Source organism: Cucurbita pepo, chromosome LG10, assembly GCF_002806865.2.
Source record: "Cucurbita pepo subsp. pepo cultivar mu-cu-16 chromosome LG10, ASM280686v2, whole genome shotgun sequence".
In the NCBI taxonomy this organism is placed as follows: domain Eukaryota; kingdom Viridiplantae; phylum Streptophyta; class Magnoliopsida; order Cucurbitales; family Cucurbitaceae; genus Cucurbita; species Cucurbita pepo.
In genome coordinates, this window is record NC_036647.1 from 9,191,797 (window position 1) to 9,216,741 (window position 24,945).

The following is a 24,945-nucleotide window of genomic DNA, read 5'->3' on the forward strand; positions in this document are numbered from 1 at the left end:
TTCACAGCAAGGGATACTCCATCACATGTAAAGCTGAAATTTCCTGTGTTTCTCATTTTCTTTGCTCAAAGGCTACGAAGAACAAGGGGGTATTCATAAACAGAGACTAATTTGGTTTCTAACCTCTGCTAACATCTCTAATTATACAACAAAACCAAATCTACATGCAACAAAGTGGACAAGAGGCTGAGCAAATTGACATCGATCACTAACTTTTTTCAAGCTTCTTCCATAAGTTTAGTACTCTCCTCATAATTGGATCAGCTGAGAATCCTTCTGCATATGCACCAATAGCAGTTAAGAGGCTTGTGAATTTCTCCCCATTATCCTGTACAACCAAAAATTTCTGTCAAAATTCACAGTTGTCTTGCTTCTAAACACCTTCTAGCATTTGAAAGCTGAACACACGTATTACAAATAGCTGAATATATGAATACCATTACACCATGCACAGCAGTGCATGTTGAGGTCACGACGAGGAGGTTGAACCCCGAAAGGGGGTGGATACGAGGCGTTGAGCCAGCAAGGACGCTGGGCTCGGAGGGGGTGGATTGTAAGATCCCACATCGGTTGGGGAGGAGAAGGGTGTGGAAACCTCTCCCTAGCAGACACGTTTTAAAAACCTTGAAGGGAAGACCAAAGAGGACAATATCTGTAATATCTGCTAGTAGTGGGCTTGGGCGTTACATTTGATTATATCAACACTTTAATGAGAATCTTACTCTTAAATGTCTCATTTCTCAAATCAGTATTTTGCCCAATTGAGACCCCATTAGTGGGTCAAATTAAGTCCTTCCTAAAGTTTCAAATAATTTCTAGCAATGCATCACCAGATTGAACAGTAAAATTCGAATAAGTGCCATGTCCTACAAATAATAGCACAAACCTCCGGTTTCTTGAATAAAAGATCTCTGGTGGTAAATGGTACCATATAGAGCGGAAGATCAGATCGCAAGATTGCCTGCAGCATAAATGACTTGGATGAAGCAACAAGTTAAAATAACATGGTGGATGCCAATATTTACATTTAAGTCAAGTACAGGTTTTTGCATTTATGTAATAAGAAGAAACAATGGATCCATGCTACTTACAATTGCATTCCCCTGCCTAACCAGTCGACCATTCCAAGGGATTAAATGAATATTTGTTTAGGAAAATAACAGTTTTTGGAACATATTTCTTAATTTATTCACAAAATGTCATGAAGAAGTAAACAGAAGTTGAGGGCCTCTTTGCGAGATCGCCTTTTTCTTGGCAGCGGACTTGGCGTTTTTACGGCACGCACTCTTACCACTGAGTGAGTCAAGCCAACTTTCGAATCGCGTCGCCTACGGCCAGGCAACGTGTATACTCAAGCCTCTAGCCCCGATTTAAGAAGGTTTTAGAAAGCGGGGCAAAAAAATTTTGAAAGAGGGTTTAAAAGCAAGATTGAGTGAGATTGAAAACGGTGTTATATAGCATTCAAGCAAAAGGCAACAACAACAGCTTAAACAGTATATAACTTTTCGGGTAGGGAAAATTTGACAACTAGTCTCATCCCCTATAATACATTTTGGGACATTTCATGTCTACCCGGCGTAGACATGATTTTGCCGAAATGTCATACTCTTAGAAAAAGCAAGAAATAAATTATATAACATGAAAGCAGTAGAGAAAAGCGATAAAGTAGTACAAGGCAAGGGATTCAGCATGTAACGGGCATGCGACCATGGGCAACACGCCTTGTGACGGTGACACGAGGCATGCTTTTCAAAATACTGATTATTGTTTAAGACCATAAAGAGTATCAAGGAGAAAAGAGTTAACTAGTCCTTATGATTCTAAAGAAAATTACCCCAAAATATCAACCAAATATAGTATATGCGGAAAAAAAATTCTGCCTTCACAAGAACACAAGTAACCTAATAAAACTGAAGTGAAATTACCAGGTCCTTGCTCAAGATAGCTTGTTCAGCATTTGTTACCAACATCTACAAGAAAAAGGAATGAAAATAAAGACCAAGCATCAAGTATTTGTTGTATTTGCAGTAACTGATGGATCAGTTCTTAGAGTATTGTATATGTCCACCTTTCGCATTATCTTGTAAATGCAAGCATCACAAAGTATGACATATCTGTATAAAAGAAAAATTTACTGGTATCTCATGCTCATATCCATGTCGTTCTTCTGCTCATTTCCCGAGCATGCGTTCTTAATTTCACAATGCATATATTTTCACAAACAATTAAACCTTTAAAATCATTGTAAAACAAGTCCATCATTATAATTTCCTTTTCATTTTGTTACATTAACAAAAGCATCTCTACCCAAAACATGCTTACTGAAGTAGATAGAGATAATAAATAGGGATTTATCAAGAAAACTAATTTTCCAGAGATTTCATATTTTCCCTTTAAGTTGGAATCTTAATAGGGATGATAATTTGTTCGGGACAAGATACAAAAAATATTTTAATAATCTTAGGAGTGAAGGATTAGTTCAGGACCAATTTCAAATAAAATTTTCAGTCATTAAGGGTGAAATAAGGAGCTTAGTACCAGCTAGTTTCCATAAACAAATCTGATTACACAGAAACTAGAAAGAAAAAGGAATAAAAGAACAACAAATATAGCAAACTGACTTCAAATATAACTGAGATTATTTAAGACCATTAGATTATAATTTTGTTTTTGTATTTAAAAAATAAGTTTGTTTACTAGAACTTCTTTGCTTTGTTTTCTACTCCTAGAATTGCTTCTCAATCTTAGTCGAATAGTAAATAAACAATTGATTATATATTATTGTATATAAACAATAAATTATCAGAATTGTTTTACAAGTCTGACTTCAACCCAGAAATCTTAAAGGCTGAATGCAATCAAATCCAGCACCGAACAACATGACTAAATTAACAAAATTCATTAATCGTATATGCTTACCGCATCAAATACACTGAAAACAATACAAGTGTTTTCATACATTTTTTTGTTGAGAAGCCAGTTATTATACTCTGATAGACATACCTTCCTTATACGTTCATCTTCCACTTGATCAACATGTTGCAACAAATTTTCTAATGTGCCTGACAAGTGAATTTGCAAATAAGTAAATGCAAACCATCATATTTCAGGCACAACATACAAGTTAATAAAGGATTAAGATAAGAAACATAATCAAGGAACACAAAAGTATAGTACCAAGGCATTCTCATTTTATACCGTACAATATAGTTCTAATTAACCTTTTGTGGTCACAAAATGAAAAAAAAAAAAACTTTATATTTTAGGATTACTTTTGCAGAAAGCGTCTTAATTAACAAGGAAACACAAGTTTCCACGGATAAAATGAAAAATTACAATGGAAGACTAACTTCCAAAAATTAAAAAGAAAAAAAAATAACAAAATTTATTCAAAGCATTCGCAGGAAGTGTTTTAAATATTTTTTATGTTTTAGTTAGAAGATTTCTCCTCCATTTCCATTCTTTTATATGTTTTTCACATGAATTTTTTTTTTTTTTTTTTTTTTCCAATCAAATCAAAAAGAAGAAAGAAAAAAAAATGTGTAGAACATAAGATAACAAGTTGAACAGCAGTTTCAAAAAGATGCCAGGAGAAATCTAAATCAAATTGCCAAAATATTTTATTGTTCATCTTATATGTTCACGCTTATTTGAAATGTAGTTGAAGATTTATAGTCATTTATAACTTCAATACTTAAGAACTCCTGACTTACAATTTTTCTTTCAAAAATATCTCCTGATTAATAGGATTTATTATTTCCTTGAATAGATTAGTCCGCCGTAGAAAGCAGGTTTTCACCTTTACCATTATTCTCAATAACAATAAAATATCAGACGGTAAGCATACATGTGATTGAATAAATTGTAGTCCACAATTCTCCGGGAAGGCAATAGTCTCTTAAACCTACTTACCGAATCTAGTGATAAGTTGCACAGCATTGACATTTCCAATTCCATCGACTCCTGCATTTAGGGCACATCAAGCACCATTCTAGTCAATTAAAGACTTCACAAACTAGTAATGATAGAAAGGCAATCTACTGCTACATTTTCAGTCCTCGGTTACTTGGGCAACTTTGCCTAATCTTAACTAGTACAAGGTTATAAACTTGGCTAAGTTGTTGGGTTATAGGAAATTTAATTATTAATCACATTCTTAATATTCTATTTATATTCTTACTACTACTCACGTGTGAGTTCATATTTTTTTCCGATAACCAGGAGTCGGAGCTTTGCTCCCTTATACCAAGGGGCACCCGGTGCCCAAGGCTCGGTATCTGAGTGAACCTTGGACCCCAAGCCCTTGCCAATGGGGGCCTTTGTGAATTCACATTCCTAATACTCCATTCATATTCTAACAACTCTCTCACTTATGGGCTTGAAAATTAGTAGAAAATTTAACAAATAATTGTCAACATTACATGGAAAGAAAATGACATTATAGACGTTTGAACACGGGAACTCCAGATTTGATACGAAACTTATTGGGAGGAATTATAATTCTTTTTTATTGTTGGTTTATGTTTTTTGTTGAAGGAATGACATTAATTATATCTATTTAAATCCTAGCCTTAATAATGTCTATATTGTTAGGGATTTATTTTTCTACATTGTTACCTATTTTCTAGGTAGTATCTAGGTACTTTAGTTAGCCTTTCTTTATTATAAAAAGAAAGGTGTACCACTTTGAAAATTAAGTATAAAAAAGCAGCAAGATAATTTTACACTTGCAACCGGGTATCTGAGTCATTCTTTTCTACGAGGTGTGATTAACTGGCATAGTCTTTCATAGCTTCCGATCTTTCATATTGACCAAATTTATTCGGAGTGTTCATAGGTACCGATCTTCCCACTTGACTAAATTTATTTAGAGCCTTCATGGCTACCAATCTTCCACCTTGACCAAATTTTGGAGCCATCATAGCTACGGTTGAAGTCGTGCCTTGACGTTGAAGTCGTGCCGTCAAAGTTGTGCGATCAATATTGCACATAATCCTTTCCAGCCTAACCTAGCTATTTATTTTCATTCCTCTGTGGAGCTTTGTATCTTTTGAGTACTAGCCTCTTTTCATTCTTCAATCAAAAAAATTTCGTTTCCTTTGAGATTTTTTAAAAAATCTCAAAGAAAATGTCCTAAACTTGTTGAAAGAGATGAGAAATCTTGGGTGTAAACCTGCAGTAACACCCATAGACCTGAATTTAGTTCTACACCAAAATGAAGAAGTTATTCCAGTTGACAAGGGCATGTATCAAAGAATCATGGGAAAGTTAATTTATCTTTCAAATACCAGACCAAACATCGCATATTCTGTGAGTTTTGTTAGTCAGTATATGACCATCATCTTAGAGTTATAAACAAAATTTTGAGATACTTGAAAGGAACTCAAGATCATGGGCTATTATCCAAAAAGCCATCAAATAGACTGGTAAAACTCTACACTTAGGCTAGCTGGATAGAGAATTAACTGACTAGAGATCTATAATCGGCATTACTTGGAGAAGTAAAAACAAGCTGTTGTAGACTCACCCTGGAAGATTATTCTGTTGAAGAGAAAGAAGGTTGTCAACATGGTCATCATGTTATACTTTAAAAGGTGGAAGGCTCACCCTAATACAAGTCATATAGAAAGATTTTTTAGAAACTACTTATGGAAAAGTTTCTGGAAAGATGATCTACACCTTGTTGGATGAAATATTATAAACCTCCCAACAAAAAAGGGAGGCCTTGGTCTTCTCTCGATAAAGAAGAAGAATAAAGCTCTCCTCGCCAAATGGATATGTAGATATCATTATGAAGAAAAGGCCTTGTGGAGAAATCTTATAAAGGTCAAATATACTCCTACATCAAACAAAAATCACTCCTCCATCTTCTACAAAAGGGCCTTGAAAGTACATAAAGAAACATCAAAACCTCATCACCAACCGAACTTGCCATAAGGTGGGTGATGGAAGAAGCAGATCATTTTGGACCGACCCATGATTGAAAACAACACGCTAGCCTTGAGGTATCCGTTTTTTAACAGTCTCTCATAGCAAAAAAGTCACGATCAAAGAAACATGGAATGTTGTCAACAAATTCTGGGACCTGAAGCTTGGTAGGAATTCAAAGGATAATGAAGCAACGGAATGGGCCGAATTAACTCTTGACCTTGCCTCTATGGTCTTGTCAAACAAAGCAGACTCACTGACTTGGCTCCTCAACGCTGATAGGGTCTTTTCTACAAAATCCTTGATGATGGACATGGGGGAAAAAGTAGAAGCAATAAATCCCACCCTAGCAAAGAGAGTATGGAAAGGACATCAGCCTAAAAAGGTGAAGTTTTTCCTTTGGGAAATAGCGCATAAAGCCATTAGCACAAGTGAAAATCTTCTGAAAAGAGTGTCTTACACCACTCTTGCTCCAAATTGGTGTCCAATATGCAAGAAAAAAACGAATCACAAAGTCACTTGTTTATGAAATGCACATACGCTCATAATTTCTAGACAACGATTTCAATATATTCGGATGGCATGTCACATTTCCTAGGGAGGTAAAGGATCTTTTGGATATTGCATTAACGTACCACCCTTTCAAGAATGCAAAAGCCCTACTATGGAAAAACCTCATCATGACTTTCTTTTGGAATCTATGGAAAGAAAAAAAATCAGAGAAATGACACAGACCTACACACAACTTTTCAACAATGTTGTTACCAAGCTATATCTTGGTTAAAGTTCTAATATTTTTACTTCCTATAGTTATGTCACCCTCATTACAAATTGGAAAGGTCTTTTGTAAACACCATGATATTATATCCCTTTTGTAAATTTCAATCATCAATGAAATTGTCTCTTCTGAAGGGAGAAAAAAAAAAAAAAAAAATTGTTGTAGCAAGTTAGTTTAAAATTATACAGTATTATATTTCGATTCTATTCCCGCTTTCGGACAGCTTCTAGGCATTAGTACAATAGGTTTTAATTTTGATTCAAGAAAATTCCTAATAAATAACAGCAAAAAGAAAAACACTCATTAATAAGGAAACAGGACCTTAGTTTCTTCTGCTAAAATTTCCAAATTCAGCATGTTTATGTTGGTAACAATATTACATTCGGTTACAATGATATTTTTGCCCCTAGAGTAATTTTTGTCCCGTGGATTAGACCTGAAGCATGGAAAAGTACTTCAGTTCAAAGTCACCAAGTGTGGCGCCAAGACACTTACAAATCATCAAAGTTGCAATTGCGTTGTAATTGGTACAAAACGAAGTTATGGAGGTTTTTAGACAGAGATTCATAAATCACCTGGAATATTATCAGATTTGTCACCAACTAAAGACATCACATCAACGAACTGAGAAGGTTCCAGAACTCCATATTTTTCGGCAAAATCCTCCAGCCCAAAAGAAACCATCCTAAAAATGGGCAGAGAAGCTTAGTAAATGTCGAAGTTTCAAAGAAGGTACCATAAAATCAAATCCAAAAATTGAAGCCACACTGAAAAAACAAAAAAACAAAAAAAGCCAAAAAAATTTGAACTCATGATTTAAACATCCTCGCTCTCTCTAAGCATCCCTTCTCCCGGAGTCTCTTCTTTATCTTTATAAACATTTACCCCTCTCTAAGTAATCTCTCTTTCAATAATTATATATAAATTCATTGTTTTCATTTTTTTAAACTTTTTTTTCATTGATTGATGAAAAGATGGTGAAATGCTAGGATCAAATTCACCCATCTCTCTAAGCACTCTCTTTTTCAATAATTCTGTATATATCTTCATTTTTTTAATTTTTTTTAAAACAAAAAACAAACTTAGTTTCATTGATTGATGAAAAGATAATGAAATGTTAGGATCAAACCCACAGAGGGAGTAAATGTCTCCAAATATAAGTGCCAAGAGACATATAAAATATTGAAGAACAAAAATGTCGAAGAAGATCTTGGAAACTTAACGAGCCATAGCTGCAAAAAACACTCCTGCTAAGCTCCAAAGCAGCGCCATGCAATAGCCCAGGAGAAAAGATCAACAAGAAAACTTCGTTGAAAGCCCAAAGATGAAGAAGATGCACCTACTCTTACACCCTGTGCCAAGCTAATCACATCCTCCATCCATCCAGTCTTCCACACAAGAACCTTCACCTAACCTCTATTGAAGACCATTCACCTACCCTAAGCTATAGTTTCAGTGTTCCACGATAATGGACTCACCATATAGTACACAAGATCTCCCCTGGAATCAGCAAATAATACACAAGATCTCCCCTGGACTCACCACCATATAATACACAAGATCTCCCCTGGACTCACCATATAATACACAAGATCTCCCCCGCCGAACTCTAACTCTAAAAGTTTCAAACTAAGACAATGATCCTCGCCAAAAATAATAAGCCATGTGGCCACAAAATTGCATCACTTTTAGTACTTCCTCGAACTTCCTTCCAAGTTCCTATTTGAACATCAACCACGGATCAGCTGCATGCTCCATACTACCAGGACACTTAGGAGCCTCAAAAGAGAACTACATCTCCTCCTCTAAGTAACCATATATTCTTCCAATCCATTACTTCCTTCCTTCACCAAATAAGTGAATGAAGAAGCAGAATAGGAGGAAGAATTCGCAGAACGATTGTCCCCCTGATTTGGAGCACTCTAGATTCGTGGTAAAACCAGTATCTACCTTATCTTTCTTCTCTTTCGTGGATGATAATCGAAGACCTTGTCCACTAAGGACACTCCACCACCTATGACACACCAATTTTCCCAGGGTTTGAAACCAGCTGAATCTAGATTAATGCTTCAGATGCAACCCACCAACATCAAAATAGATCCTTACCCAAGTAACTGAACCCAATTACAACCTAAGGTTCAACGAAATCTTTAACATATTTTCTTTGTAAATTTCCTCAATCTCCACCTTTCCCAATTCACTAGTTCGAAAAACAAACTGCTCTTGTTCAACCCTCACAATGAAGGGATTTCCTTCCCCAGACTCTCATGGAACCCACCTACATCTCATTTTTCAAGAATAAACTCTATGATCCTATGCAGGTTCAATAATAAAATTTCAAAAGAACGGATTAGATTATCGATCATCTTCCCAGTAACAATTAAAAAGTAATAATAAAGAAAAACAGATATTTTTAGTTTTCTAGTCTAAATATTGAACAAAAAAGCCAGATATAAAAAAATGCATGCCTAATTGTGGTCCTTTAATACGGAGAAAAAATTTCATATGCAGGTGTTCTATTTTGGACAACAATCATATGCCAATCCCTCAGCTACGATAAGGAGAACAATATTAATGCATAAAGTATAAGATATAACTATTCTACCCTCAGAGTCCATAGAGAAAATGACTGCAAATTTATCAGGAAAAAACTATTTCTTTTATTAAGTTAGAGGAATTCATTTTTAATGAGTAAACAAGTAATCCATATGTTCTTACTCAAACCCACGTGGAGCTATTCGTAAAAGACGTAATGAAGGAGATATAATCTGGAAGAAGTCTTTGTCAGGGGAGACAACACGAACCTGTTTGACACTCAATAAGATCAAGTAGTGGATGATTAAATATATCCCCATAAAAGAACATAATCTTGGCAAGCATGCAAAATAAATTAAAAAAGGACCCCTATGTCATTCTGAAATATCTATTCAGTGTGTCACCTTACACCCAGCAGCAACACTTCTCAAAGCCAATGTGCCAATCACATCATCAGCCTCCACTCCAGGTACCTATCATTGAGTCTAATTAAAGCCAACCACCAGGGAATAACAGGCTAAATAATCAAACAAACAAAAGACATGACTAATTCTAGAAGAAGATTAGAACAGGTTATTGATAGTAAATATTGTAGGAAAGAAGTACACAAATTTCATCGAGCTGCTAATAAAAAGCTGAATGTAACTACTACATCCTTATATGCAAAGCAAATAATCTGGAAGTAGTCTAATAAAAACATATATTTTTTTCTCTCTAGTCTCTTCCTCCCTCTCTCTCTAAAAATCTGGTAGGCTAATAAAAAAAACTACGAAAAAATCATTTATTTATCTTAATTGAGGGACTAAGAAACATTTTAATTGTGTATGATGTGGAATTTACGTTTCCTTGTATAGGAGAGACCTATTACAAATATAGAAAAAACCTAATACAAATATGAAAAATAATTAAGGCAATAAAGATCAAATATTTGATGATCAATAATTACACTCAAACATTCATAAATAGTAGAAATTCCAACAATTTATTACCTCAATCACCTTTACGGACATGGACTTTATGGATGCCTTTAAGTATTGGAGCCCCTGGACTATGGTATCAGGTGTGGGTGGCCTGTTACTCTTGTATGCAGGGTAACGTGTATGACGAAAAGTGGATCCTACATAGACACAGAAGATTGTGCAATTTAGTTGATAACTAGTTTGAACTAATAGACCATTAATACAAGTAGATTTAAATGTAAATATGGTTTCTTAAATAACAAAAAATAACTATATTCTCCAATTAATTTGTTGTGCCATGAAAAATAAAAAACAGAGCTTGCTTAAATGTATTTTCTTATCTGAAAGCCTTCAAAACCTTCTCAAGCTATAAGAGAGTACAAGAATTCAAAGACTACAAAGCGTAAACTCAAAAAATAAAATTAAAGCATAAATGTAAATTGCAGAAAATAAATACAAAAAAAAANAGAAAAAAAAATAAATAAAGAGAGTAGTAGGAAACAACTAAAACTACAATGTCACTAGAAGAATGACCATGAAAGAATTTAGACAGAATACCATCGACTATCTCGATGAGCTCAAAACAATCCAACCGAACTGTATACTTCTCTTCAAAACCCCATTTTTTTCTTTCCAACTAGATATATGAAACAATGTCCTGGTAAGCATTAAACCATAAGAATTTGGCATGATGGGCATATCAGAAACAAATAATGTTTGAAGACCATTAAATATTGAATCCTCTCTGAAGACCCAACTCAAATTTGAGTTGAGAAAACATAGGGTTTGCTCATGACAAACAAACATTCACGGCCATTCTCGTGATTAAAGATGAGAGTTCTAAAAATTTCCCTTGAAGAAAGCCAACAAGTGTTAGAAGAGTATTACGGTGCATGCTTGATAGCCTAACAAAGATTGCATCTCCACATAGACACATAGATCATGAGATTGAGTTGTTGCCAGGGGAGAAACTACCCACGAAGAACATGTACTACATAGTCCTTCCTAAGTTAGTTGAACTCAAAAACAACTCGATAAATTATTGAATGTTCGGTTCATCCAATCGACAAAAGGTCATAGTGGAGCCCTAGTCCTCTTCCAAAGGAAGTAGAATGGAAGTGTTGGCCCATGCATAGAACACCATACTCTAAAAAAGTTCATCAATGACTTATGAGACCAACATCATGTGGCAAAGTATTTCTTGAACCTCTGGACATGAGAGTAAGTTACTACCAAGTCCGTATGGTGAAGGAGACTAATTGCAAGACAATGCGTCTCACGTAGTACGGGGCTTGTGAGTTTCTTTACATTCCTTATGGCCTTAAAAATGCATCGGCCACCTTATACACATAATGAACCAAGTGTTCCATGAGTATCTTGTGAAGTTTGCTGGTCTACCTGAAAGACACAGTGTCCATAGCTCGACTATAGAAGAATGTCATATTCACCTATAACTCATCTTTGAGAAGTTGAGAAAAAATCAGTTGTATGAGGAAAGGGGGAAATGTTCCTTTGCATAAGAGTGATCAGCTTTCTGGGCCACCCAATCGAATATGGGCAAATTGGTACATTGAACTCATCCATGGCTGAAAGGTGCTAACTTGCATCACAAAACTGCACTCTTTCCTAGATTATCAATTACTACTGCTTGTTCACTAAAGAATGTTCTAAACAGGGGGGCCCTTGACAGAGATGCTAAAGAAGAACCCTAATTGGAGTTGGATTCTAAAATATCAAGCCACTTTCGATGGATTTTCACAGCAGGTGCTTAGGATTGCCAACCTAGCCAAATTTTTTTGAAGAGGAGATCCATCAAATTTTGTCTTTGGTGGCATACTCCTCAAGACATATCTCATCACAAACGAATGTCAAAAATTGAATGACGCTGAGAAAAGGTATGTCACTTTTGAGAAAGAGGTGTTAATTGTGGTCCACTGTCTAGGGGACTGAAGGACGATATCTCTAAGGGCCAAGATTGTGGTCAAGACTAACAATAGCTTGATATGCCATTGCTTCAACTAATTGAAGTTATCATCAAAGCAAGCTCAATGGCAAGAAAGTACGTCCATGACAACTCACACCAACTTCCTGCACATCTCCCGCCTGGCCTCCCTCTATCTTCAAGTGTGCTACCCATGCCCACTCTAATACTAGCTTTTGCAAGGCATAACACATGTATGAAGATCGAGGTTTAATACTAGAATTCAATATCGACCCTTCCCTTGCCTTCATCTAATTTGGGTTCTTTTCATTTTGTTTGCATGGGCTTTCTTGATTCAGATAGTTTAAGATGATTTTTCTTTTGGGCTTTGTGTTGAAGCGTCTATGGAGCTGTGAAGATAAAAGCTATTTTCCAACAACTCATGTTTCATAGAAATCGATATGGAAGGGGAATTCATTTCTATAGTTTTGATGGTTGTTTAGCATCTTTGTATAGCTCATTTTTTCCTTCCTACAGTTTTGATGCTTGTTTAGCATCTTTGTATAGCTCATCTTTTCCTTTTTCAAGCTCCTTGGAGATGTATCCAAGCATTCTGTTGTTGTTAGGTTTAGGTAGAATATGTAATGGTTGTTTATGGTTTACGTATAGGCTTTATTCATCATTTGGTTTTGGCTAATCGGGTATGTTGTATTTGTATTTTTTGGTTGGGCAATATATGTTTTTCCAATGAAAGTTATTTACTTTATTCGACTGTAATATGTTATTTTTTTAACTAGATATGAACTTTTCATTGATTAGTGGAAAAGAAAAAAAAAAAAATCAAAGATACAAACTTTTGAGGATACACAGTAACTTTTCATCAACTAAGAGCAGTTACTATATATTTTTAATTATCGACGAAAATTCTATGTATTCTTTGTTATTAACTAGAAACAACTTATTTTATATAATGAAAATGAAAATGTTCAAAGGATACAAAAATCTCAAAGGGTGAACCAGAAAAACAAAACAATATCTTAAAGTAGATTCAAACGAAGAGAACAACCCAAAAACAAAAAGGACCCATCAAACCAAAGCTCAGCTCTAAAGAAAACTCAACAACAAGTAACCAAAAGATCCAATATAAGAAAAAGTTGGCAAAAATTGTCCTCAAAAAAGGATCTAACAAACCAACTAAGATACTAAGAACAAAAGCCCCAAAACTCAAACTACTTAAAGAGAAAGTAAAGACCAAAAAGAGCTGCTCTCTTGAAACTTAATTAAAAACTAATCTTTAAGATATTTTAGGAGGAATTTTCTATAATTCAAGACCACAAGCTTCAATAAGAGATTCAAATTTGCTGGGGACTAAAGAGGGAGGAAGGAATGTGTAAACGATGTCAATGTTTCATCTTCCATGATTTAATGTAAACGGTGCAAGTCCAAAGAATTGGAGAAGTCTTTCAAGGAGAGAGCTCCGTTAATGAATGATATTTTGAGGATCTATGACAGTAACATCACCAAATCTAAGAAACGTATTCCCTCTTTTTTATCCTTGAATTCTATTATAGCTAGAAGAAAACCACACAAATCCCTCTTGACTTCTATATGAGCCTTAGTGCAGTCTAACATATAAAGATTTTGTGAAGAAATACTCTCAAGACCACCAAAGTTATGGTCGATAGCTTCGAACATGCTATTATCCCAACAGGTTAGAGGCAAGTTTTTGATGGAGATCCATCCACCATAACCTTCAATAAAAGTCAGATGACTGTTCTTTTCTCAAGACCGTTTTTCAATAAGCAAATGAAAATCACTATGGTCTCCATTTTCCTTCAGACTCAAGAGCCTTGAAGGAGTTTTCACCCTTGAAATTTAGTAAAGTCTTCTAAATCATGAAGGGATTAATCAATACAGAGTCCTTAAAATGAACTTCCAAAGTATGCTTAATTTCCTTCCAACTGTTATGAGCAAATAAGCTAGGAAAACCAATTAGCTCGTTGAAATTCAACTCACCACTTCTTGGTCTTTTTTAACCCAATAAGAAGAAGAAGGCACCGCTTCAGCAATACTAAAAAGAAACTTTTGAGATCTCAAGACTACAAGTTTCCTTTTTAAAAAAATGTTATAATATAAGATCACAAAATTACATGGCGAGGGGTGAACAAAATAAACTATAAATAGTTCTCAGAAAAGCCAAAACTCGACAATTTTATTGAAGCTTTAAAAAAATTAATGAAAAAGAAAAGTCTAGTTTTTGTTTTCAAAGAATGAACGAAAAAAACTTAGATTACTCCCATACAAAAGCCATTATACACACCAAAATACTTCAGTTAGAATAGGATTCAAATAAAAGTCGTCTAGATTAAAACGTGTAACCAACAAATATTAATTTCCTTAATTTTAACATGTTAATATCATTTTACTCTTGTTTTAAAAGAGAAAAAAAAAAGTCACTATCAACTCAATCGTTCAAAGAAGAAGAGCATACCTTTTGCCATGAAATTTTCATTGGATGAATAACAAGTATGACCATATGCATGTCCTGAAAGAAAAGGTTTGTTTTTACCAAAAGGATTAGTTTGTTCTTGGAATTGTGAAATTCCTCAACGCTACCCACCACAATTGGGAAGGGAATTGACACTAAATGCCAAGAAACTCCCATTTTGATAGACAGATACCAATTGAAACTTTACTACAGAAAGTATAAAATCGCCAAGTACTCATTACTATGTCATCAAAATGCACAAGGCCAGCCTTGAAATTAAATAGAAATCACTTATAACTACCAACTAATTTGTCTAAGAATCCACAATATTTAAATTCTAGAATGAAGTTCAACTGAATGATTCCAAATTGTTGAAGGGAAAAAAAGGTAAACGACGGAGATTATAATTGAGAAAACTCCAAATGCAGTTCTACTAACACAATCCAAGAAAAGAAAAGAAAAAGGCTTGGGATATTGATCAAAATGCGATGGAATTTAGTCATGTTTCTGAACTATTCAACTCTTTTTTTATTCTGTCACATCATTTTTATCCAACATCCAAAGTACAATTTAAATGACTGAAAGGATTTAAGGAGATGATAGAACGATAGCTAGTCAACCAAAAACAACTAAGGCACCTCCATGTACTATTTCTGTCAGCATTGAGTTACAATTAAAGAATGAAGGATGAAAAAGAAAATTATCGATGGTCAAAAGCTTGACTCTCACATAAATAAGTTTCGATTTTTATGGAGAAAAGAATATTTTATTTCTTCAATATTTGTAAAGGTAATATACAAGGTCCTCTTATATTTAGTGAGATCGTCTAAAAAAATATGAAGGAATTATACATAAATATGGATAATAAATATTTCCGATCAATATTTACAATCAGTAGAAAGGAAAATCCACCAATAGATTCTCACTCTACACTAACTTCACACCACTTTAATACCCAGTCTCCTCTTTAGCCTCCCAAGTGGTGGAGCAGTTACAAGATCACACGTTAGACTGACATCATTTCCTTCATGCTTGCATCCCCTCTACAACAAGAATCCTCAATCTTGATCTTATCAATTATAATCCACCACCCAAGGGTTGGAAACTTTGAAGCAGTCTTCATTTTAGTCGATCAGTCCTAAAAGTACGTTTTTTTATGATAGAAGGAGGTGCTATTTCATACTCCTTTAGGCCACTTGTTTGCAGTCTTATGAAATATTGGCTAGAGATGAGTTTTTAGGGGCGTGGAGAGTTTTTGAAAGAGTTTAGGCCTTGACTAGGTTTAGTGTATCCCTTTGGGTTGGGTTTCTATAATGTTCTGTATTTAGTTAGCATTCTCTTCACTAGGTTACACTTCTGTATTCTTCTTTTCTTCTCAATGAAAGTCCGCCTTAGTAGTGCAACTCCAAAATAAGCGTGCACTACAATCTAAAATTTAAGGTTTTGGAAGTTTCTTTTCATTTGTTCAATGAAAAAAATGTATCTTGAGCCTCAATCTCTTTCGTTTATTCAATAAAAAGTTATGTTTCTTGTTCAGAAAAAATATATGTATTATCCTAATAATACTTCTAAAGTCCACTTAATAATATTCCAAACATTTTCTCGTATGTTTTCTTTTTTAATAAACAACCGAACTTTCTTTGAGAAAAAAATAAAGAAAAAATACGACGACATACAAAAATAAAGGCCACCATAAAAATGGCCCCCACAAAAGACGGAGGCAAACTAAAGAAATGGCCTCCAATCAAGTAAAATAAGAGCCACGGGTATTTACGTAACAGCTTAGCTATCAAAACTCACATAGAGATGTTGAACCATATAAGGGTCCAAACATCCCTCTCCAAGGTCTCTCGAACTCTCTAAAGACTATTCCTCTCCCCCCAAATATCCCACAAAATCGCACACACCCTAGCCTACCACAATAACCTTCCTTTCTCATGAAAATGAGGGAAAGAGAGAGCTCCTCAAGCATCTCTTTACAGGCGTTATGTCTAGATACCTTAAGCCAAACTCCTAAAAAAAATAACTCCAAATCTCCTGCGCAATGTCACAGTGTCAGAGTATATGGTCAAGGTCCTCATCCACCTACCTACAAAGTAAACAACAGAACGACCCAATCAAATTGCACAACCTTCTCAAAACTTGATCCAGTGCGTTAACCTATTTGTACCTTCTCGGAACTTGATCCAAGGTGTTAACTTATACATGAAGAACCTACCACCCAAAAAGTTGAACCTTCTTTAACATTTTCACCTTCCACAGTGAAGCAAAGACACCACTCGAGAGAGAGCAATTGACCAGGCCACAAAAAAAAGACTTGCAAGAGAAGCCAACTGAAGAACAAGGGCTCAAAATACAAACATATTTTTTCCCCAGACTACAACAAAACTTCCAATCAATGAGAGAATGGAGATAAAATCTGACGTTTTCCTGCTAACAAAAACATCATAATCCCAGCATGTACGAAGAACATAATATCTGAGAAAAGGGCAACATATCCGCCACTGAGTGGTTTAATCGAGGAAAAGTGATATAAACGAGAGAAACAAGTGCAAAGGGGTCTACCCTCCAACACCCTGACCTCGGAGAAAAAAAAAATATCTCTCCCATCACCCATAATCCACTAGACACTAGTATCCGAACTGTCACCCACTAAACATTGGTATCCTTCCCATCACCAGGTAAAGTACATGTAAGTAGATAATTATGAAAGCTGCAGATCCAAGAAAAGTAATGGAATACAAGCACATACACGTTCTTGTAGAAATCAGTAATGTGATAATTTCGAATCCTAGATCTTACCATCATGATCAAACACAACCTGCACAACATAGAGAACGTATAAGTGAATATTGCAATTGCATTCATAGTTAAGACAATAAATATGGGAGGCACAAGCTAAACATCAAATCCTGCAAATGTCTGGATATTGATTAGTTATGCTAAAAATAAGAGATGACCCTAAAAAGACGGATGAATGATTCTGTACACGTACATGTCTAATTATCAACAAATCAAATGACATCATCACTTATTAGTCTAACTAACATATTATAGGGATAAATGCTCTTTTGATCCCCGCGGTTAGAGTTTAATATCCATTTTGTCTCTAGGTTTCAAAATCTTGCGTTTTTGCCATTTAGGTTTCAATGATGCTCCATTTTGGTACCTGTTGTTGATTTTTTGTTAGTTTCCTTGACAATAAAGATGCCATGGTTTTGTATTATATTTCCTTACAATAATTAGCTATTTTATAATTTTATTTTGTTGATGTGACCAAAAAAATATTTTAAAACACTCTCTTCAACCAACCACCTCTTTTATTTCTCTCTCCCCACCACCTCCTTTATTTCTCCCTCCCTACCAGTGCCCATCCTCAACCCCAAATCTGGAAAGAAAAAAAAAAACAAATCCGATAGGAAGTCAGAGTGGGAGAGGTAGAGGCCTAGAGTCAAAGGAAACCAAGAGAATCCGACGGTGCGGGTGTGGGTAGAGTGGATGTTCGGATGACGTACGGGAGAGCATATTTTTATATATTTTTTTCCACATAAAAAATTCTGGAGTTTTGGTTAAATATTGTCACATCATCCTAAGAAAATTTTAGAAAAAATCACTTCATTTTTAGCCAAAGAAGCTAACAGATAATTAGAAGTAAAAAAAAAAAATGAAGGATTGATGAAACAAAATTTTTAAAAAATTATGAATGAAATGAAAATCGAACTCAATTTTCAAATACCAAAAAACTTATATTTAAAAGAATCTTAATTGGTTAATGTTTGCAGATAACATAATTAAAGAGAGCAGTGAGGGAAAAAGAAGAGCTACCGCCACATGAGAAGGCATAAACTCCAGAACATCAACAATCTGCAAGAGAATAATAATAATGAGTAAGCACATGAACCACTAAACTAAACAGAAAACTTGAACTTTACCTGCAGAAAAATCACAAATTCTTGCAGAAAAGATATATAATAGATATAGCAATTATCACAAGAAATATCTCCATCTTTCAAAATTTGTAAAACCACCCGTCTTTTTTTGCTTAGAAACAGAAAATGTTTCAGCAAGACATTGAGAAGCACAAGTGAAGGATGTACAATTACACTATAATTACAAAAGACTTTTGTCAATATAACCATGGGTTGAAAACACTTTTGGATTGACACGCGCGCACACACGCACACACACTCTCTCTCTTTCTTCTCCTCATCTCTTTCATAATGTGTTAGTGGACTGAAGGATGAGAGCCAGCGGGAAGAGGTTAGGGCTGGTGAGGTGTATACATGCTCAGTGAAGATTGAAAGGAAGAGATGTGTTCAACCTCTAAGATGAATTGACGAAGGTGCTAATTGAACAATATTGTATGATATGGAAACCCTAGCTAGTTGAGTCTAAGAACCCTCGTAAGGTGCCTGGATATCCAAACCCTTAATTCACAAATGCAAAAACACCCAAATCAATTTGATTTCATTCCAAATGATTGCAACTCTTGGGAATTTGATCTAACAACCTTATTGAAGAGTAAAACCTTTTTGATCTAAATATCCAAGAACCACTCCAAGGGAAAGTAAGATCCAAATTACCTTGTTGATCGAATATCTCAAGGCAAGAACACTTATTTGAGATTTGAATTACTCCACAAGCAAGATCAAAGATTGATCATGTCAAGCTTGAATGATTCTAAATATTCAACATAAACTACATAAAATTACAAAGAAACTTAGCTTTTGGCTAAAAGAAACACAAATGCTATTTTTATTACATTTTCCAAGTCTACTTTACAAAGACAAGATACATGGCGTTATATAGTCTCAAAATAAAACCATTCACCTTCCATGAGGCATTTCAAGAGTTGTAACATTCATACTTTATGACCATAATTAGCCATCATGTATACTTTATGACCATAATTAGCCACTATGTAAATGTAACATTAAGGTAAATGAAGTGTCTTAAAATGTATTAATAAAATATCATAACTCTAATTTATCATCCACCCAAAATTTGTAACCATACAAGAATAATTAAAGCTTGATTCTTCTTTAATGTGTCATGAATTGCAACTTGATTTTATCTTGTGATAATTTGAACAACATTTTTTTAACATCTTCCTTGAAGTACATATTGCTATTGCATGATTGAGATGCATTGGTTCATATCATTGTTCACTTCTTCAAGAGGATTTGTCCTCAAATCTAATCTATTTGAGAAACTTCGTTGCAAAATTAAATTCAGAAAATACAAAAGACCTCACAGCACTCTCTCACATGTATACACTCAAGAAATTTTAGGGCACTCTGTTTACACTCATTTACATAATAAATGAAGCTCTCATTCTAGATTAGTTTTTAAACTCTAAATCGATTATGGGCTAAAAGAATAAAAATAAATAAAAACCAAATTGATAAGAAACACAAATGAAACACAAATGATACCAAATGATATGGAAACTCTAGTCAATTGAATCTAAGAACTCTCATAAGGCGCGTGGATATGCGAACCTTTATTTCACAAATGCAGAAACCCCAAATCAATTTGATTTCATTTCAAATGATTGCAACTCTTGAGAATTTGATCTAACAACCTTATTGATGTATACTTTATGACCATAATTCGCCACTATATAAATGTAACCTTAAAGTAAATAAAGTGCCTTAAAATATATTAATAAAACACCATAACTCTTAATTATCATCCACCCAAAATTTGTAATCATACAAGAACAATTGAAACTTGATTCTTCTTTAATATGTCATGAATTGCAACTTGATTTTATCTGGTGGTAATTTGATCATTTTTTTCACATCTTCCTTGAAGTATATACTGCATGATTGAGATGTCTTGGTTCATATCAAAAGTTTCAAATGTGAATGTTCATTTGGGGATATTCATGTGGGTAAGCTATTTTTTTCTTTCATCATCGTGAGATCAAAAGCAAAGAAGTTCTTCGAATAGATATTTGTTCAAATGTCTAACATGAGTTATCAAAGAGGCAGATGTATGATTGCTTTTGAACCCCTTGATGGGTGCCCCAAAAGTATTGCGTGCAAGGGTTGGAAGATTTCTTATGACACTTGCTACAATTCTTTTGAGTAAATCTCAAGTTCCTCGAAGGGTCAAACAACATAGGACATCTATGGAGCTACCCTCTTTAGTCAAATTGGTGAAGGAAGGATGAAATCTACGGAAGGAAATAGTTGCACTTCGGAGAAAATAGAACTGTCTTTTGAGGGTGGTCCAGAGCCTTGTTATCTAGAGTTTGGATGGATTCTTTCTTTGGTGCCAAAAGATCTCTAGGTCCCAGGGACACATCGAGTCATTGGCCGATTTCTCTGGATCAATGGGAGCCAAAGTAGGGACCCTGTCCTCTAAGGTATGAAAATATGTTGATCTCCTATCACTCCTTTTTAAGTTTCTTGGTGGCCAACAAATGTTCCTGAAAGTGGGAAGGTTTCAAATTCATGGGAAAACTCCGCTCACTAAAGGAAGCTTTAGAAAGGTTGGAACAAAAGGCCTTTAGAGATACTAACTTGATGAGGGTACATTCCCTTTTCTACCGCTTCTAAAGTATTGCCTAATGATGGTAGGCCTAACAAGTGTCTTGTTGAAATGTAAGATTGAAGAGATGGTAAGGTTAGAGGAAATGAACTGGAAACCGAAAGACAATGTCAAACGGGCCTAGGAAGGGAATTGTAACCCACCTCATCACTTCTTTTTCCTTCATCATCTTTATCAGTTCTCGACAGCCACCGATAAACCTCTTTTAGACTAAGAAAACATATTATCATCCCCTTGCACTCATTTGATGAAGGCTCCCCACGACATCACCTTTCTCCAATTGACTCACTACCATACCTATCCACCTTCTTTGAATAGCCTCCCCCTCTTCCCTCTAATACAGCGTCTTTCTCACTAGTTATCACAGACACTACCCCAAAACTTTTAAACCCGAGCTCGACCCACCACCCTTTCATACCATAGAGGCACCCTATGATATAATTATTGAGGATGATTTGGATAGGCCCGAGCTCCTACATGTTGATGATCCCTCATATGTTTCTCTTTTGTTCCCATGGCTAGTCAAACACGGCATATGCATTATGCCAATACCCAACAAGCTGAAAATTGATATTCCTATATTTTATGGTAATATTTTAACAGAAATTACTTCATGGCAAAAAACAACAAAGATGAGGAGAACATTTAGAATAGCATTAGGGTTTGAGGCACTATCAGTAGAATGTATATCATTGTTGGAAAAAGGACAGGTAAAATAACATTTGAAAACAAGAACCTAACAAGAATGTTACTTACAAGTGACATGGCAGTAAATATTGTTAGCACCCAATCTCCATTGCCATCCGCATGTGATAAATGGCCATGATGCAGCTTTGCTGCTCCAAAACAGAAATCCAAACAAACAAATAAATCAAAGAAGTAAATATAGCAAAAACGTATGTTGCTTTTGGTTGGTGTAGTCTTTTTTAAGTTTTAACTGAAGTTGGGTGCTCCCCAAGGGGTGTTCGGGGGCTTTTTTTCAGCTCATTTATGAGACTTCTTTTTGGGGGCAAAGCTAGAGCGTTGTGGTTCAATTCAGTGGTAGTGGTTTTACGGAGACTTTAGTATGAAAGGAACAAGAGGACTTTTCAAGACAGTGAATCCTCTCGTGATGAATGTAGGGAGCAAGTTAGATTGTTTTCACCAAAATGGCGTTCTTTGCTCCCTCATGTTTGTAGTTCTAATTTGATATAAATTAATGCTAATTGGAAATCCTTTTTATAATCCCCTTGGCATTTGGGGATATATCGTCTCCATTTTTGTATATCTTTTTCTCTATTAATGAAGTTTGTCCGCGTTTCTTATGAAAGAATAAAAATGTTAAGAATTTAAAGTCTACTTCTTTACCAACGGGTTTATGTGTGCCACTTTTCTGCTATCAATTATCCTCTATGCACATAAACCATCTCCAGTGGAAATACGGATTGAAAATATAAGTTAGGATAACAAACTAAGTCAAACTAAAACATTCTGATGACAAATCTAACATACCCAAAAGCTTGTGGTATGCTCTATAAATGATTGATGTGCCATCAATGAGCATGACCCTCGCATCTGAAGGACTATCAATTTCAGTTTCTTCTTTGCATGTGGGTGAATTCGATAATGAATCTTGGACTTGCAGCATTTGCTGGCTACTAGAAGATGCCGGACTACCATGATAAGTTGCATTGCTATCTACGTTAATCGCAGCATTTACACTTCTAGATGAACTACAGTAACCCTGAGAAACCGAGAAAAATCCTTAGAAGAAGTCAAAACTGCAGCAGAAAACAGAGGCAAAAAGTTGTATATTGCTTTGAATTTAACCAAACGCTAAAATTAGACGCCATGATCACAACTAAGATCAAAATAGTATCCATTTCTCATGTCGAGATGACAAGAAAAACTATTGCAATAAGAGCCATCAACCACATTCTGCTCTTTGATTAATCGAATTACACTTGCTACCATAATATATCTCGCCCATTTCACATCGACACAATAACACTCCACCATTAATGAGCCTCCTACTTTTTGCAACTAAACTTCTCGGTAAATATGCTAGAATCAATTCAGAACAATAAGTACCAATAAGCAGAAACTGAGTTACCTTCGGGGATAGCAGAACGGAGAAAGACGGAAAACAATGGTGACCAGGAGACTGTATCCTCAAAGAAGAAGAAGAAGAAGAAGAGAAACGAAGAGGAGAAGCAAATTTGGCGGTGAAAATGTATCTCAAAAAATTTCTGCAAATGTGCGACGCACTAGCAGTCGCAGTGTGAAGATGGTGGCAGGCCATGAGAACCACCAAAGCGCCTCCTCGATCACCGCCCAATTCGGGGATATAACCTCGTTTACAATCTTCGCCCACCCTGAGGGTATTTTGGAGATTCAATTTCTAGCATTAATTACAAGAATAAATAATTACAATTATGATTTATGTCCCAAGCTTGATAATTAATATTTTTTTAATGGTAATTTGTTGATTTTATAAATAATTATAAATGATTTAATCTAAATCGTTCACGTGAAGACGTGAAGACGTATGAGTAGCAGTATCATATACAATGAGTTTGTATAAGATTAATTTATTAATATGTTAACTAAAAATATCAATATTATTTAAATGATAATCATATGCGACTCGATCTTAATCTTAAATGGGTTGTGAACTTTTGCATGTGAGGGCATGTCATTGGGTTTTCATCGACGAGAGTGGTTTTATAGTTTACCATTTTAGAATACAAATATTATCATATAATATGAAATTCACTTCTTAACATAATGGGATCTTGATTGTTCAACATGTGTTTGGGCGATCGATCGATTGTGGGTTTCATGTTATAGTCCTACATGGTTTGCGATGGATCGATGTGGGTTTTGTCCCGATCATTTCTCAAGAGGTCTAGTCAATGCGTGGGGTTCCTTTTCTCCCACTCCTTTGTGTGATAACGAGGTGCTTCAGCCCTGCTTCTTTCTCCTTTACACGATCAACAGAGTCTTATTGGCATTAGTGGGTTGAAGCTATAGTTCAACGACCAAATTAGGTCAACTTCGTTGGTTTGGCTTGCTCCGATTCAATCAGTTTTTGGTATGTGAACCTAGTTCAAACGAAACACGCTTAATTTTGAAGTTTCAATGATATCGTAGAAGATGTAAGAGAATATCGAGACTATCAAATATCGAAAAAGTAATTGAACTGTAGAGGCACTGAGAGGGAGAAAGACGTGTGAAAAGCACTAGAGCGTTGAAATTGAGGAACACAAATGGTTATAAAAATAATATAAGGAAGAATATGGAAGCCAGCCGTCCCACTCTCCCTTTTTGACTAATCCTTCATTTCCTTTTCTTTTCTTTTTCAAATGCGACACAGCTCTTTCTCCAACCATTATATGCACCTTTTTCACCTCTCCCACCTTCCATTATCTTAAATCCCCACCTTACTATCCTAACTACTCTCTTATACTTAAAAGATCCAGCCCGAGCGAGTTTTTTTTTTCGACATCATCGAAATTTTCATAGATTTATAGGACATTGGGCCCTGAAGAGAGTGGATTGTGATGTGGGATTGGAGAGAGGAACGAGTGTCAGCGAGAACACTGGACTCTGAGGGAAGTGGATTGTGAGACCCCACATCCATTGGAGAGAGGAACGAGTGTTAGCAAGGACACAAGACCCTGAAGGAGAGTGGATTGTGAGATCCCACATCCATTGGAGAGAGGAACGAAGTGTCAGCAAAGATGTTGAACCCTGACAGGGGTGGATTGTTAGATTCCACATCGATTGGAGAGAGGAA

General features: G+C 35.3%; 1 protein-coding gene across 2 annotated transcripts; it reads right to left on the bottom strand.

Moving 5' to 3' along the window:
• On the bottom strand, window positions 1–23,508 carry LOC111803303 (DNA polymerase I). 2 transcript variants are annotated; one of them, XM_023687643.1, is made up of 15 exons: window positions 23,260–23,508; window positions 22,659–22,890; window positions 21,924–22,003; window positions 18,435–18,473; window positions 17,412–17,430; window positions 14,613–14,666; window positions 10,231–10,358; window positions 9,646–9,714; window positions 9,425–9,510; window positions 7,282–7,391; window positions 3,913–3,963; window positions 3,004–3,062; window positions 1,926–1,970; window positions 887–961; window positions 1–328 (listed from the first exon to the last, which is right to left on the bottom strand). In XM_023687643.1, the coding sequence occupies exons 1-15, from the start codon at window positions 23,446–23,448 to the stop codon at window positions 209–211; spliced, it is 1,356 nt and encodes a 451-aa protein (XP_023543411.1). In that variant the 5' UTR covers window positions 23,449–23,508; the 3' UTR covers window positions 1–208. The 2 variants fall into 2 exon arrangements, with proteins under 2 accessions (XP_023543411.1, XP_023543412.1); XM_023687644.1 differs by lacking the exon at window positions 14,613–14,666.
• Between the last annotated feature and the right edge of the window lie 1,437 nt (window positions 23,509–24,945).

What these genes read in the sequence shown, in the direction of transcription:
- LOC111803303 (XM_023687643.1), bottom strand. Translation starts at nt 23,448, where the DNA reads ATGGCCTGCCACCATCTTCACACTGCGACTGCTAGTGCGTCGCACATT. An exon ending in CCGTTCTGCTATCCCCGAAG is followed by an intron (nt 22,891 to 23,259) that starts GTAACTCAGTTT and finishes TCGGTTTCTCAG; the next exon opens with GGTTACTGTAGTTCATCTAG. An exon ending in TGTCCGTAAAGGTGATTGAG is followed by an intron (nt 9,715 to 10,230) that starts GTAATAAATTGT and finishes ACTCAATGATAG; the next exon opens with GTACCTGGAGTGGAGGCTGA.